Source organism: Adelges cooleyi, unplaced genomic scaffold, assembly GCF_023614345.1.
Source record: "Adelges cooleyi isolate 19-005CV unplaced genomic scaffold, UGA_ACOO_1.1 ACOO_flye_CR_arks_rails_tigmint_CR_PRNA_23, whole genome shotgun sequence".
Classification (NCBI taxonomy): Eukaryota; Metazoa; Arthropoda; class Insecta; order Hemiptera; family Adelgidae; genus Adelges; species Adelges cooleyi.
The window spans coordinates 18,788,709-18,802,780 of NW_026095893.1; the positions used below are offsets into that span (position 1 = coordinate 18,788,709).

The 14,072-nt window shown below is 31.2% G+C and overlaps 1 protein-coding gene across 1 annotated transcript; it reads right to left on the minus strand.

Annotated features, from left to right (window-relative positions):
• Positions 1–2,443: 2,443 nt before the first annotated feature.
• Positions 2,444–4,854, minus strand: LOC126835968 (uncharacterized). The gene is made up of 8 exons (XM_050568874.1): positions 4,485–4,854; positions 4,213–4,419; positions 3,969–4,123; positions 3,739–3,910; positions 3,468–3,674; positions 3,235–3,378; positions 2,689–2,843; positions 2,444–2,521 (listed from the first exon to the last, which is right to left on the minus strand). The coding sequence occupies exons 1-8, from the start codon at positions 4,852–4,854 to the stop codon at positions 2,444–2,446; spliced, it is 1,488 nt and encodes a 495-aa protein (XP_050424831.1).
• Positions 4,855–14,072: the final 9,218 nt, after the last annotated feature.

The following is a 14,072-nucleotide window of genomic DNA, read 5'->3' on the forward strand; positions in this document are numbered from 1 at the left end:
GTTCATCAGTTTGGCTCCTGAGCGCATCATTTGACAATTTGTTTATAATTATTTCTATTAAATTACTGATTTGAATATTTTCAAAAAACATTCGAACACATTTTGGGCACTTTATAGTTGGAAGTTGGATGCTAGCTTATGCGTTTTTTTTCAGTACAGAAAAATTATTATTATTAATCCGAAATTCGACAAAAGACTGAGATTCCACTGTTAAAACTCAACCTATCAATTTACTTAAATAAAAAACGGTATAACACTGATTATCAGAAAATTAAAACATACATATTTCTTGAAAATTACTTAGCTTTAGTAATAATAGCGTTAAATAATTGAATAAATTATAATTACCTCTTTCGAAGAATCCATTGAATTCGCCGCCAGAATGTAGTATGTCAAACACATCAAAATAATGATATTTATATTCATTTTTGCGGTAATAATAAATGCTACTAATTCTCATATGACACTTAACTCTATCAAATCTACTACACGAATGTTTCATACGCTCTCAAGAACAGTCAGCTTTGTAAAAGTTGTTGCCAAAATAATATTTACTTAGTTTTGTCAAAGAAAGACACGTTACATTTTACTGCACAAACACGAGCAATAATAATAAAAAACACTTTTATCTGTTGAATATAATGTATTACGGTATTTTAATAAAAAAAAAAAAACCGATTCTTCGTGCCTTTTTTTTAGTGTAGAAAAACATTATACTACACCTTATATAATAGAAAATCGTTTTTCTTTAAATATATTTTTATTTATCGCACATATCAGAGTTACAGTCTGGGGAAATTTAGGCCATTTAAAAACTCTTACAAGGGTAGGTCACGGTGAAAGAGTGACGGTTTTTCTTCGAATTCTTCTTCTTCCATAGATATAAATCGCAATTCATCTTAATCGTTGTCATTTATAGTTCTCATGTCATGCAAAACCCTCTGTGAGGGTCTTAACTGATTTTGACTCATCGTCAACACGTTTTATAAATTTTAATAAAATGTTTTGTAATGGATTTAAGTCCCAATTTAACAAGTTGTTTCTATTTTTCAACATTTCTATTGATTCCCCAGTATTAAGGTCTTTAGAGTTATTTACATATTTTAGTAATTTACTGTGCAAACATATTAAATAGGGTTTATGATAAATTGTTAAAAAAAAAACAACTTCAAGAAGACATTTTAAATGAAAATACCTATAAAAATGTTAGGTCGGTATATAGGTAGTTATAAATTATATGTTTTTCCCTCCCATTTTTATATAGACAATCTGTACCTACCTCTAGACGCAATAAGAGTATAAGCTAAGAGAAATATGAAAAAGAACAGCTTGACGAAAGCAGTCACCCATTGATGACAATTCCTATTTGTGTTTATTTTATTATTATTAATGTCTAGAAAACGTGTGTTTGTGTTTGTTGCATGTGTTATATGTATAATAATAATAGATACTAATAGATAGATTTAATATCATGCATTAATAAGAAAAAAATAATTATAAACTCAATAAACTTTCTATAAACAATTTTTATTTACAATATAAAACAATATGTGTAAATAGAAACAATAAGAGCATAATATATTTTTGTAATTTAAGTAAATAATGCAAGAATGATGTTTGAACACAATTAAGTAACATTGTTTATAAGAATTAATTATAATATTAAACCTAATTTTTTTACTGCATGCTGTTTGGCTGTGTAATGTACAATGCTGCGTTTTCATACAAATCCCTGGTCGACTGATTTCCCAGATATGGTAAGAGTTTCACTGGATTTATTGGGTTGGTGCTTGCTTGTAGATTAGACTAGTTGAGTGGCTGCAAGGGGTCAACAATGGTATCATCAGATACGGGTTTGTGAAACGTTTAAGGTCAATTTTGGTATTTTTTAGCAGATCCGTTTAGGAATCACGCAAGTTGTTCCATTTAAACTGTGAAGACAGTTTCACCTGTTAATCAGAACAAAACATAAAGATATTATGAATTTTTTTTTTTTTTTTTTTAAATTACTTACAGAACTGTATTTGTGTAGTAACCTTGTAGTAAATTTTCAAAACTTTTTCCCAAAAATTTAAGTTTCTATTGTACAAAAAATGAAAAAATTAAGTCAACAAGACGTTTTTTAATTACAATTATGATTTTTGCTTACTTGTTTGATTGAGTTGCTAAGAAATTTCAATATATAGCACAACGCAGCACAACAAAAACATAGAAAACGCTCCTGGGGCAATCCAAGATCTGAAGACACAGATAAACAGACACATTCCTCAAAACTCGAGGACCAAATGGAGAGTTTGAAACTCCACAAAATACTTCAACAGCATCATCCGAAGAGAGCAAACCAAAATAAAGAGAAAATAAAGAGAGAACCAAAAAAACCAAAAAAAAGAATTGAGCAAACACCACTCGTGCAGCATGAACTAGACGTGGAGACGCCGGAGCCTTAGATGATGAAATTTGGCAAACGGCAATGCTTCTGGGCGTTCTTACACTGACGGCTTGGAAAAGCTAATTCCATCGCCTGTTTCAGAAGTTCGAAATTAATTTAATTGGGTTACAAATTGGCCACAAATAGTAATTATTATAAAATCTTAGGTATATAATACCGCAACATGATTAGCAAAAATATTAAGCTACAAAATTAATGGTGTGTGTTATTAGACAAATTTTGGAAAATATTGTACTTACTCGCTCTACGATGGCTAGTTTAGCTTCCAATTCTTCTATCCGACCGGTTGCTTTGACTAAGTGGTGTTCGGATATAGCCAGAACGGCTCTGACCACGTGAGACTTGGCTCTCAAGTTGGCTTTAAGCTCGGCCATCTCCTCTTCTTTGGCCATATCTAATACAAAAAAAAATACTAATAATAAAATACGGTTTATTATCCAAATCTTTCCAAAGACTTTTAAACTGACATAAACATAATGTATTAAAACAACTCTTTTGTTTATCTTTTTCAAACTCTTATAAACAACCGCTCGCTATTACATTAAAACTAATTAATATTATAATAATTTTGTTTTAAATATTATATAAGGAACTTGGCATAAAAACTGTAGCTTAAACATACCTATCTACTATTCGACGAAAACCTCCAATGTTGTTGTGCGAATTTCTATTTATTTAGCATTTTAATATATTAAACACTTTTATTATAACGACCATTTTATAATAAGCTACAAAATTAATGGTGTTTGTTGTATTAGACAAATTTTGGAAATTATTGTACTTACTCGTTCGGGCTAGTTGCAATTCTTCTATCCGACCGGCTGCTTTGCCTAAGTGGTGTTCGGATATAGCTTGAACGGCTCTAACCACGTGAGACTTAGCTCTCAAGTTGGCTTTAAGCTCAGCGATCTCTTCTTCTTTGGCCATATCTAATACAAAAAGAAAAAATACTAATAATGAAATACGGTTTATTTTCCAAATTCTCCCTGATAAACCTTGTCGAATATATTGTACTTACCGTCCTTGACCATGTTCGCAATGTCGCGTTCAAGTTTAAGTGCAAGTCCACTGTGGTCGGTCATGATTGATTGGCATTGTGCAGCTTTTGCAACGATGCCAGTTAAACCGGCCTTGACCACCTGCAGTTCTTTGTTCAGCATTGCGTTTTTTTTCTGGACTTTAGCATTTTTCATGCGCAGTCTTTTCATTTTTAGCTGGCCTTGTACTTGAAGCAGAAAAAAAATTGTTTAAAATTAAATTTTTACAGTTTTTTCTATTTTAATATTTACCATTGCGTTTGCGCTTGATAGTCACCAGTGTCATTTTAAGACATTGATTTTTGTCCACAAGTTTTTTGTTGCCGTTCTTGACATGGGCCAAATTCGATTCTAGTGCTTTTAATTGGTCTTTTATTTGGTCTCGTTCTTGAAGCAGATCATTTATATTCACCTTTTTCATACTCTTTTTTAAACTTTGTTTTTTTATTTTAAACTTAAATTTTGGAAAATATTGTACTTACTCGCCCTACGATGGCTAGTTCAGCTTCCAATTCTTCTATCCGACCGGCTGCTTTGCCTAAGTGGTGTTCGGATATAGCTTGAACGGCTCTAACCACGTGAGACTTAGCTCTCAAGTTGGCTTTAAGCTCAGCGATCTCTTCTTCTTTGGCCATATCTAATACAAAAAGAAAAAATACTAATAATGAAATACGGTTTATTTTCCAAATTCTCCCTGATAAACCTTGTCGAATATATTGTACTTACCGTCCTTGACCATGTTCGCAATGTCGCGTTCAAGTTTAAGTGCAAGTACACTGTGGTCGGTCATGATTGATTGGCATTGTGCCGCTTTTGCAACGATGCCAGTTAAACCGGCCTTGACCACCTGCAGTTCTTTGTTCAGCATTGCGTTTTTTTTCTGGACTTTAGCATTTTTCATGCGCAGTCTTTTCATTTTTAGCTGGCCTTGTACTTGAAGCAGAAAAAAAAATTGTTTAAAATTAAATTTTTACAGTTTTTTCTATTTTAATATTTACCATTGCGTTTGCGCTTGATAGTCACCAGTGTCATTTTAAGACTTTGATTTTTGTCCACAAGTTTTTTGTTGTCGTTCTTGACATGTGCCAAATTTGATTGAAGTCCTTTTAATTGGTCTTTAATTTGGTCTCGTTCTTGAAGCACATCATCTATGGCTCGATTGCTTTGCAGAACATACCTGGCTTCGTCACATTGGGCCTTTAACCCAACGACAACGTTAACAAGCTGTTGCCTGTTAAAGTTTTTATTGGGTTGTATGCCCAATGCGACGCTTAAGTTTTCTACAAGCCAATCCAACTGTTGTCTCGCCTCTCTCAATGGCTCCTGGTCCTTCATTTTGTGGTCTACAGCTCCAATTGCGTTTGACATTGTTGAAGATACAGTTATAGTTTCGAGTTCAGTCCAAGAACTAAAAATCGAAGAATATCTAAACAATTAATATAGCAAAGAAAGAATTATACCAAGACTATAATGAAGTCAAAAATACTTTTGTTTGTTATAAATATAAACACGAAACTTAGTGTTGACAACGACGCTTGTAAACGGATAAATTTGAACCAACAAATTGTTTGTTAAATTTATTTAAAAGCTGTTTCGATTTTAAATTAGAAAAAAAAAAATTATTGTAGATGTCTACATTCGGTGTGCGCTGGACAGTAATACAAGTATAAATGAATTTGACTTCGGATTTTTGGGAAAATTGTCTATTATGTTATAGCCCCGTCGTTAATCTGCTTTAAGCTCTTAAAAAAGTGGAAAAAAAAAGACAAGGTTACATTTCGTCTACCACTAAGGGTACAATTATTATTGTATTGATAAATACATAATAATATTTTATGTAAGAAATAACATTCACACGATTCATCAAATCAAAACATATTTTATTAGTACAATTATAACATTTTTTTTACAAGTACAGTATGATTTAAATTGAAATTGAAATTAAGATACATGTTTTGAACGTTTTACATTAACGAATAAAGTATAACCAAAATAGGTGTAAATGATTGAAAAAGAAAAATTTTAAAAATGATTTCCAATGCAATTGTGCAGTTAAAAATCAACATTTCAACATGTTTCTGTACTGCAGTTTTTCAAAAACGTTTTTAAATGCGAACGCTATAGTCATTGATAAACTTTATGTAAGATTGATATAAATCGAATTCAAGAGTATCTTTATAGTGCAGTTGAATTTCACCAATAACCGTAGTTGCTTTTTCCGATTGGCGCTGAACCGGGTGTGTCGAATATTCTAATAGTGGGATATTTAAAACACGGCATAACCTTTTGTGTTCTTGTTGGAATTTTCCAGACATATAGTCTGCGTTTTGTTAAAAATAATCTGCACCGTGTTTCAAGATGATACTGTTGAGTTCACAGAAGACATCGTCGTTGTTTAAGTGTAACGCATTAATAACGCGCGGTAAAACCATTTGGAAATCTTCAATCGAAAAATCAACGTCTCCGTCTGTATCATAAGCGGCTAGTTTTGGCCTTGAGCTTATCATACGACTTATTTGCATCGGGAATTCCCACGTGAGTCGTACCAACATAAATCTAAATATGCCAACAATGATAATGTTAACATTGCCAAACGTGAGTAATCCTTGCAACCCACTGTTTTTGGGAAACTTTACACAACAATTCATCGTTTGATTCAACGCATTCCAAGTGTCCGAATCCACGAGCGAAGGCGAATACAATTGGAATCCGCAATTTGATGACCGCATTTAAGCAGGTCGAATCTGAGAGATATGTTTTCCCTTAGCTGTTCGTTGGATAAACTAGAGAAATCGGGTCCCAACTCTTCGGTCTTATAGCCACTTTTAAATGAACTCACTTGCTTCCACTGTGTTACTAGTTTCCCATGCTCGACCTGTTCGACATCTTCGCACAACAGCGGCTCGTGTTGGATCATGAAAATAATTACAAAGAGTACACAACATTTTGTGAAAATCATTTTCAACGTAATGTCGCTTTCCAATACAACACAAGCCAATTTATATACTTTGAACAAATTTGCCTTTCAGATGCAAAAATATGTAGAATCCAAAATTGTTTATTTTATTATCTGAGTGGAAATACGATTAGTTAAACAGATTTAGTTACAGTCCATTTTTGTTGATAACATTTATCCGTTTAAACTGTTGTTGTGCATTTTTTGTGTCTTCGCCGAACAAATAATCCCCCCCTGAACCGGTTAGTTTTGTTTATTTTTACAATATAACATGTTGATAAAACATGTTAACTGAAATGGCTTTTATACTCGTAGGAAAATTTTTTTAAATCATAAATAATACCTTGAAACTTTTTTTTTTTGTAAATATTGCCTATACAAAACTCCTTAAAAACGGAAAACTTAAAGTAAACCTAAATTTAAGATACTGTAGATGAGGCTGTTGTCGAAGCTGGATCAGGTTCTGTCGAAGATGCAACGGATTTTGTCGAAGATAGACGGGGTACTGACGATGATGACTAAAAATAGTAGTGTATTACGTAATATTTGATATTATGTATTGTGTACCTACTATATAATATGTTTTGAAAATATATATACTTCAATATTACAAGAATAATCGTTGTACTTAATTTTACCTGGCCCAATATATCATAAAATCTTTCTTTTGTGTACTATAATGTAAACTCAAACAGTCGCCGCTAATGTAGTAGATTGACAGTACGGAAAGCCAAAATGTCGGTTGGTACTGATCAGTTAATACAGGTCTATTAACTCATAAATGATATAGCTAACTCACACAAAGCCTTAACAAGCCAAATAGAGTCTGTAAAACTGTTTTTTTACTACTACTACTAACTGTTTTAGCTCCGATGCAAAGCGAGAAGGTATTGGTTTTACTCTGATGTGGGCTTTTTTTTTATCTGTATACACTGTAACTTTTTTAATACTGGACCAATTCCTTCGAATAGCAACTCTATAAATCACAAATTTTATCTAGTTGGTACTTTGGGGAGGTAAAAGTTAAAAAAATTTACTTCTTCACAGACGAAATTTGAAAAAACAAAAAAAAACCGTACGAGTTTTTAAGTTACAGTGTATACAGATAAAAAAAAAGCCCACACGATATCACGATATTGTTATTCCTTTAAAATTAGGTCAATTGTAATACAATTTTAAAACATATTATGTCTTGGTGCTCACATGCATAGCTTTTGTAGGTAGTCTAGGCGGTACCGTGTGTTTTTGTTTCTTTATTTGTTCTTGACAATTGAGTACATAATAATACTTTGGTATAATATACACCTTTACATACGTAGACTAGTGTAAAATATGGTGTCAACTTGTATATTACGATAAACCACAATAGATTTACAAGACAAACATGACTAAGCTTTTTGTAGACAATATCAATATTATATTACTATCGAAAATTATAGGCTTAACATGTATAGACTTTGTAGAGATAGTGTAGAGATTTTTGTAATATTACAATTAGTATAAATGATTTATATATAATATTATTTTGTGCGTAACATTTTGTATAGCACATATTATATGGTGAATATAGTTTTATCCGAGATGACTAGTACAGTAGAGTATAGGCATAATGTAATCATAGCAATGAGGAAACGGAGAGGTCACGGGTCTACAGGAGTTATTATAAATGAAAGTGATAAAATTGAATAAAATCACTTTCAAATAAACGCTTTGATGCTCATTTGTAAATACAGAACCTTAATTTAAGACTTTCTTACTTTACTGCTTTACTTGGTTTGGACTGTACTGGCTTGAAAATACTAACTACCGATTTGCATCGAAGCGTTTTTTCGAAAGTGATTTTATCACTTTCAGATTTAAAAATTCCTGTAAACCTGTGATCTCCCCGTCCCCACTATGCCCCGACTCAACTATGCTCCGTCCCCACTATACCCCGACCCCACTGTACTGGTTTTTTTTATTTATATCAATAGATTGTTTCAGTATACACATTTTTTATTAGAATAGCATTTAATGTGTTTTTTTTTTTGGTTCTTATGTAAGAGGGAGAGGAATTCACGAACTTTGTTTTTGATATATTCTAAAGCTTTCATAATGTGACTACTAACGTTTTTCCCCTGTGCCCTTCAAATACATTATATAAATTTGCAATATCTATATGCAAATCATAAATTATCCTCAAAAATCTGAATAATTATACTTCTCTTAATTTATACTAGTTATTTTTTTTTCCTCGACATATCTGCTTCAAATCAGTAATTATCTTACTATAGACTTTCCTTAATTTATTTTAATAAATCCATGCATATTTTCTTTTCTGAGTTCATACAATTTGATTTTAGAATTTTAGATATTAAACGTTAAATTTTATGTCATTAAATGATACATTTATTATATTTCAGTGAAAATGGCTTTAATGTTGGCAGTACCTGGTAATAGTTTTCTTTACATATTATGGAATTAGTTCTACGTAGTTATTTGAGATTCAATAAGTATGAAATGTTTTTTTTTTTTTATTTCAGACACCGTAAACAACTTGTTTTCCTTACCGTTAGGTAAATATTTAGTAGTAAATTGTTAACATATATTTATATATACATATCGACAATAATTATATACTACATGTACTTACATATCGGTTACTTATACAGGGTGATTCATTAAGGATAAGACACTCATTTTCTCGGATTATATTAATATTTTAAACAATATTTTTTTTGGTACACATTGTACTATATTTTTCAATATTTTGAAAATTTTTATTAGCAATCCTTGAAGGCCAAAAAAGGGGATTTTAGTTTTTTTTTTTTTAGCAACATATGTTTTTAATTACATACATTTGTAGATTGTAGACAAAAAATATTTTAGCGTTTGAATTTTCATTTACTTGTTCATTTGGATGACTTTATAAAGATTTGATTTTTTGACTGTATATCTTAATATTTTCAATCGTTACTACAAAGACGAGTAGTTTTATTACACACATAAAAATAACTTGGTAAAGTGGGTTTGTAAAACTAACCAGTAGGTAATCTGTAGATAAGAACCGTTTGTCTATCATTATTTAAAAGTCATTTATACCAGTAACTTTTTTTTATTAGAGTGTTATCGCCAAATGGACAATGCGAACATAAATATGAACTTTATGTGCTACCGGTTTTGAAAAACCGAAGAAACATGATAATTATTTTGAGAAAATGTAGTATCTTAACAAAGTCATAGCTAATGAAAAAAAACAGTACAGTGGGGTCGGGGCATAGTGGGGACGGAGCATAGTTGGGTCGGGGCATATTGGGGACGGGGAGGTCACAGGTTTACAGGAATTTTTAAATCTGAAAGTGATAAAATCACTTTCGAAAAAACGCTTCGATGCAAATCGGTAGTTAGTATTTTCAAGCCAGTACAGTCCAAACCAAGCACAGTATAAACCAGCAAAGTTAGAAAGTTTTAAATGAAGGTTCTGTATTTACAAATGAGCATCAAAGCGTTTATTTGAAAGCGATTTTATTCAATTTTATCACTTTTATTTATAATAATTCTTGTAGACCTGTGACCTCTCCGTTTCCTCATTGCTTTGATTACATTATGCCAATACTCTACTGTACTAGTCCTCTCGGATAAAATCGCTTTCAAATAAACGCTTTGATGCTCATTTGTAAATACAGAACCTTCATTTAAAACTTTCTAACTTTGCTGGTTTATACTGTGCTTGGTTTGGACTGTACTGGCTTGAAAATACTAACTACCGATTTGCATCGAAGCGTTTTTTCGAAAGTGATTTTATCACTTTCAGATTTAAAAATTCCTGTAAACCTGTGACCTCCCCGTCCCCAATATGCCCCGACCCAACTATGCTCCGTCCCCACTATGCCCCGACCCCACTGTACTGTTTTTTTTTTTTTTTTTGCAAAAACTTAGTGGACCAAATAACACATATACAATGTCTTGTTATATTTTGTTGGAATGGTCGACGATTCATGTTTCAATCGTTTGTACTCCATAGTTTAAATTATAATCGCTTATTCTCAATAAAATTAATATTTATGTATTATATACTTCCATTAAAGCAATCACACACAAACTATTTATACTTCACAGATTATATTATTTCAAAGCTATATTATACTTCTATTTTACTAGATTGACAATGTACAAAATAAAATGCAACTAAAAAAACCTTTTCATAGATCCTTAAAATGTAAAGGGTGGGATAGTGAAACGGGTTTTACCATTTAAATACATTAGAAAATCGCCGTTTTACTGCCTCATCCTGTATAATAATTTCTTGTTATTTTCTAAAGAAAAATCGATTTTCTTACATTTAAATTAAAATAAATCGTATACTGGTACTGTGATGGAGAAAACAATAAATTTTACCTACATTTATTACTTATTAGTTAAATATTACTAACGTGTATAGCCACAAGCAAACGGTGTGCAGGTGGTTTTATACGAAGGTGGAAATTTAACACCGAAAATTATGTAAAGAAAATATTTTTTTATAATTAAATATTTTTTACAATATGTAAATAAAAATAATAATACTCGGAACGACAGCGGATTGACACTCCGGATCAATTTTAAATCAATAACTGATAATCGAATTATCGAATACTGACTGGCAACTACCTACAAATGTCATCACCCCCCGACCTCTCTCTCACACTCCATGACCGGCTCGGGCCGATAAGGGGTTTTTCGTTCCCACCTGTACCGTGTACATAAGACGGTGGACAGTTGATAACGCGATCGGGCGTTTATATGGTCACGATCAAATATTATTTTGTCTCGAAAATTGATAATTACAACAACTATACACTATAGTATAAACAACTCATGTTATCATTTCTCACGTAATGGCTGCCAATTAAAATTAAATTAGTTTCTTAAATTAAATTCAGTCATTCCGCAAAAAGTTCAAGTCCAAATCGATTTTATATCAACTGTGACTTAATAAAATCCACACCCAGTTAGTTATATTCTGTTGACAAATTGTTTTTTATTAAATAATGAAAATTGATAAAATAAACATCAACTACGTCATAAAAGTTTTATACAGCGCAATACAAGTTACAACCAGAATAAAAACTAGCGTTTTTGTAGAGATTTAAAAATACTATTTGAAACGACATACAATATTTTCTATCATAACTGATTTCATAATTCATTACGGAGCAGATAAGAGCGCGCATCAATATGCCGTTCGTACACACGATGATGCCAATAGAACAAAAAAATATACTTTTTTTTTTTCGTTTCTCACATCTGGTAGAGTGCGTTTGTACTTAAAAAAAAAAAAAAAAAAAATTGAACTTTGTGTCAACTTAAAGTCAAAAGTGTTACTTGAGCACAAAACTCAATAGTATCATTCTGCATAGATCTACATAAAATTGTTTTAATGATTTGATAACAATTTTTTTAAGATTTTAAGTGTTTTTTGTTAAAATATACGCAATCTGCGAAAACACAGTTTTCCGGCTATTAAAAAAAAACTGTAGTGCCGAATTATTTTTCCGTTTAATATGTTATGGATACATATGAGTTCCAACTACTGGCAAATTTTCAACCCAAAGGTCTTAAAATTACGGCTAAAAACCCCGAAAAACAAAAAAACCTGTACCCCCCCTAGGGGGGTGGGCATTGGGTTAAATTCAAATTTGATATAACTGACGTGCGCGGGCATACTAAATAAATATTTCTTATACATTTCAACTCGATCCGACTATTTTTCTCGAAGCTATAGCCAGTAAAAGTTCTAACTTAAAAACTCGTACGGTTTTTTTTTTTGTTTTTTCAACTTTCGCCTGTGAAGAGTTAAACTTTTTCAACTTTTACCCCCCCAAAGTACCAACTAGATGAAAATTGCGATTTATAGAGTTGCTATTCGAAGGAATTGGTCCAGTATTAAAGAAGTTACAGTGTATACAGATAAAAAAAAAACATACATCAGAGTAAAACCAATACCTTCTCGCTTTGCATCGAAGCTAAAATAAATGAAAATTCAAAATTCAAACGCTAAAATATTTTTGTATTTTTTGTCTACAAATGTATGTAATTAAAAATATATGTTGCCATTTAAAAAAAACTAAAAACCCCATTTTGACCATCCAGGATTGGCGATAAAAATTTTCAAAATATTGAAAAATATAGTACAATGTGTACCAAAAAAACTTGGAAAAAATGTTGTTCAAAATATTAATATATGCCAAGAAAGTTAGTGTCTTATCCTTAATAAATCACCCTGTGTTAATAAATTATGTAAATCAAAGTATGTTTTGTTTTAAATTTTAGACAAGACAAACTACCAGCATATTATACAGTCACATATATGGTCTACAATAGGTAGATATAAACTAAATTTGTTATAAGAAACAGTTATTTATTTTATAGTTTTATGAATTTTAATTAAATATAAAAACAATAAACATTTGATTAAAGTTCAGCCATATTCCTTCATATATCATTTTTTTGCTTAAGGTTTTGTTGATTTAAACGTAGTTAAAATCTTGGCTACTACAAGTTTTGATATTATTTTACATTGATTCATTTGTCTAAATACTTTCCACTATATATGATTATCATTAATTTAAAATTTTTAAAAATTGTTACAATATATTGGTATTTTATATTTTGGTTACAGGAATCAGTACACCGGTGATAAATGAAGGCAATCATAATCGTTCATTAATTTGCCGGGCTATCGATTGGTAATTTGCTAGTGTACAAGTTTAACTGAATGGGGCAAGAACTGAACCTTACGTTTGGTCGTTGGTTAGTCTATATTTCCTGCTAGCCTTGTTATTAAGATACATTACGAATTGCAAATTCTTTGTAGCATACTGTTTAAGAGGGTGGAAATGGTTTTGCATGTAGTTGCTCTTAAAAATGAAGGTAGCAGGCCTGCTCTTTATATTGTGTCATGAGCGGCTATGAATGTTTTGGCGATTTTTTCCTATTTTCGTACTTCCTTCTACAAACGTATTCGGGAAAAGAACTCGGACATAGTGGCTGAACTTAAGTATGAAACTTAATTGCTCAATTGGGATTCGAGCATTACTTACGAGCATCTCGTTGCTGTACACTAGACATTCGAGGAGTTTAAAGCATGCTCTTACAAGGGTAATTGGTTTGTACCGACTGGAGGGTTCTTTTTAGGTTTTCATAGTAAGGAGAGTGTTCGGCTTATTTTAAAGAGACGAGAAATTGGTACAAATTGGACAATTTTTAAAAAAGTAATATAGTAACCAGTTATGTTGAAGAATAACTTTATTTTTTAGATATTTTCCTAATTTTGAATGAGCAGGGGTTAAAGTTTTAATTTTTGCCTGTTAAAATAGGTTCTAGCGGTAGTTAGTGAGAAAATTGCAACATTTTAGTTTTATAAAAAATAATGCAACTGTATAACAAGTAATTTATTTATTTTTATTAAGACTATTTTAGTAATACTAATCTGTCAGTTTTGGGAAATGAAAGAAGACGCATAACTAGTGCAGCTACAAAACGTTTAATCCGTGAAGTAATAGGTAATTATTATTGTTAAATTTTCATATCATTTTGTATATAGTTTTTGGTTTTTCCTTATATAGAAATCGCGTTAGTTTAAAATTTACATCTTATCGGTTTATAATTC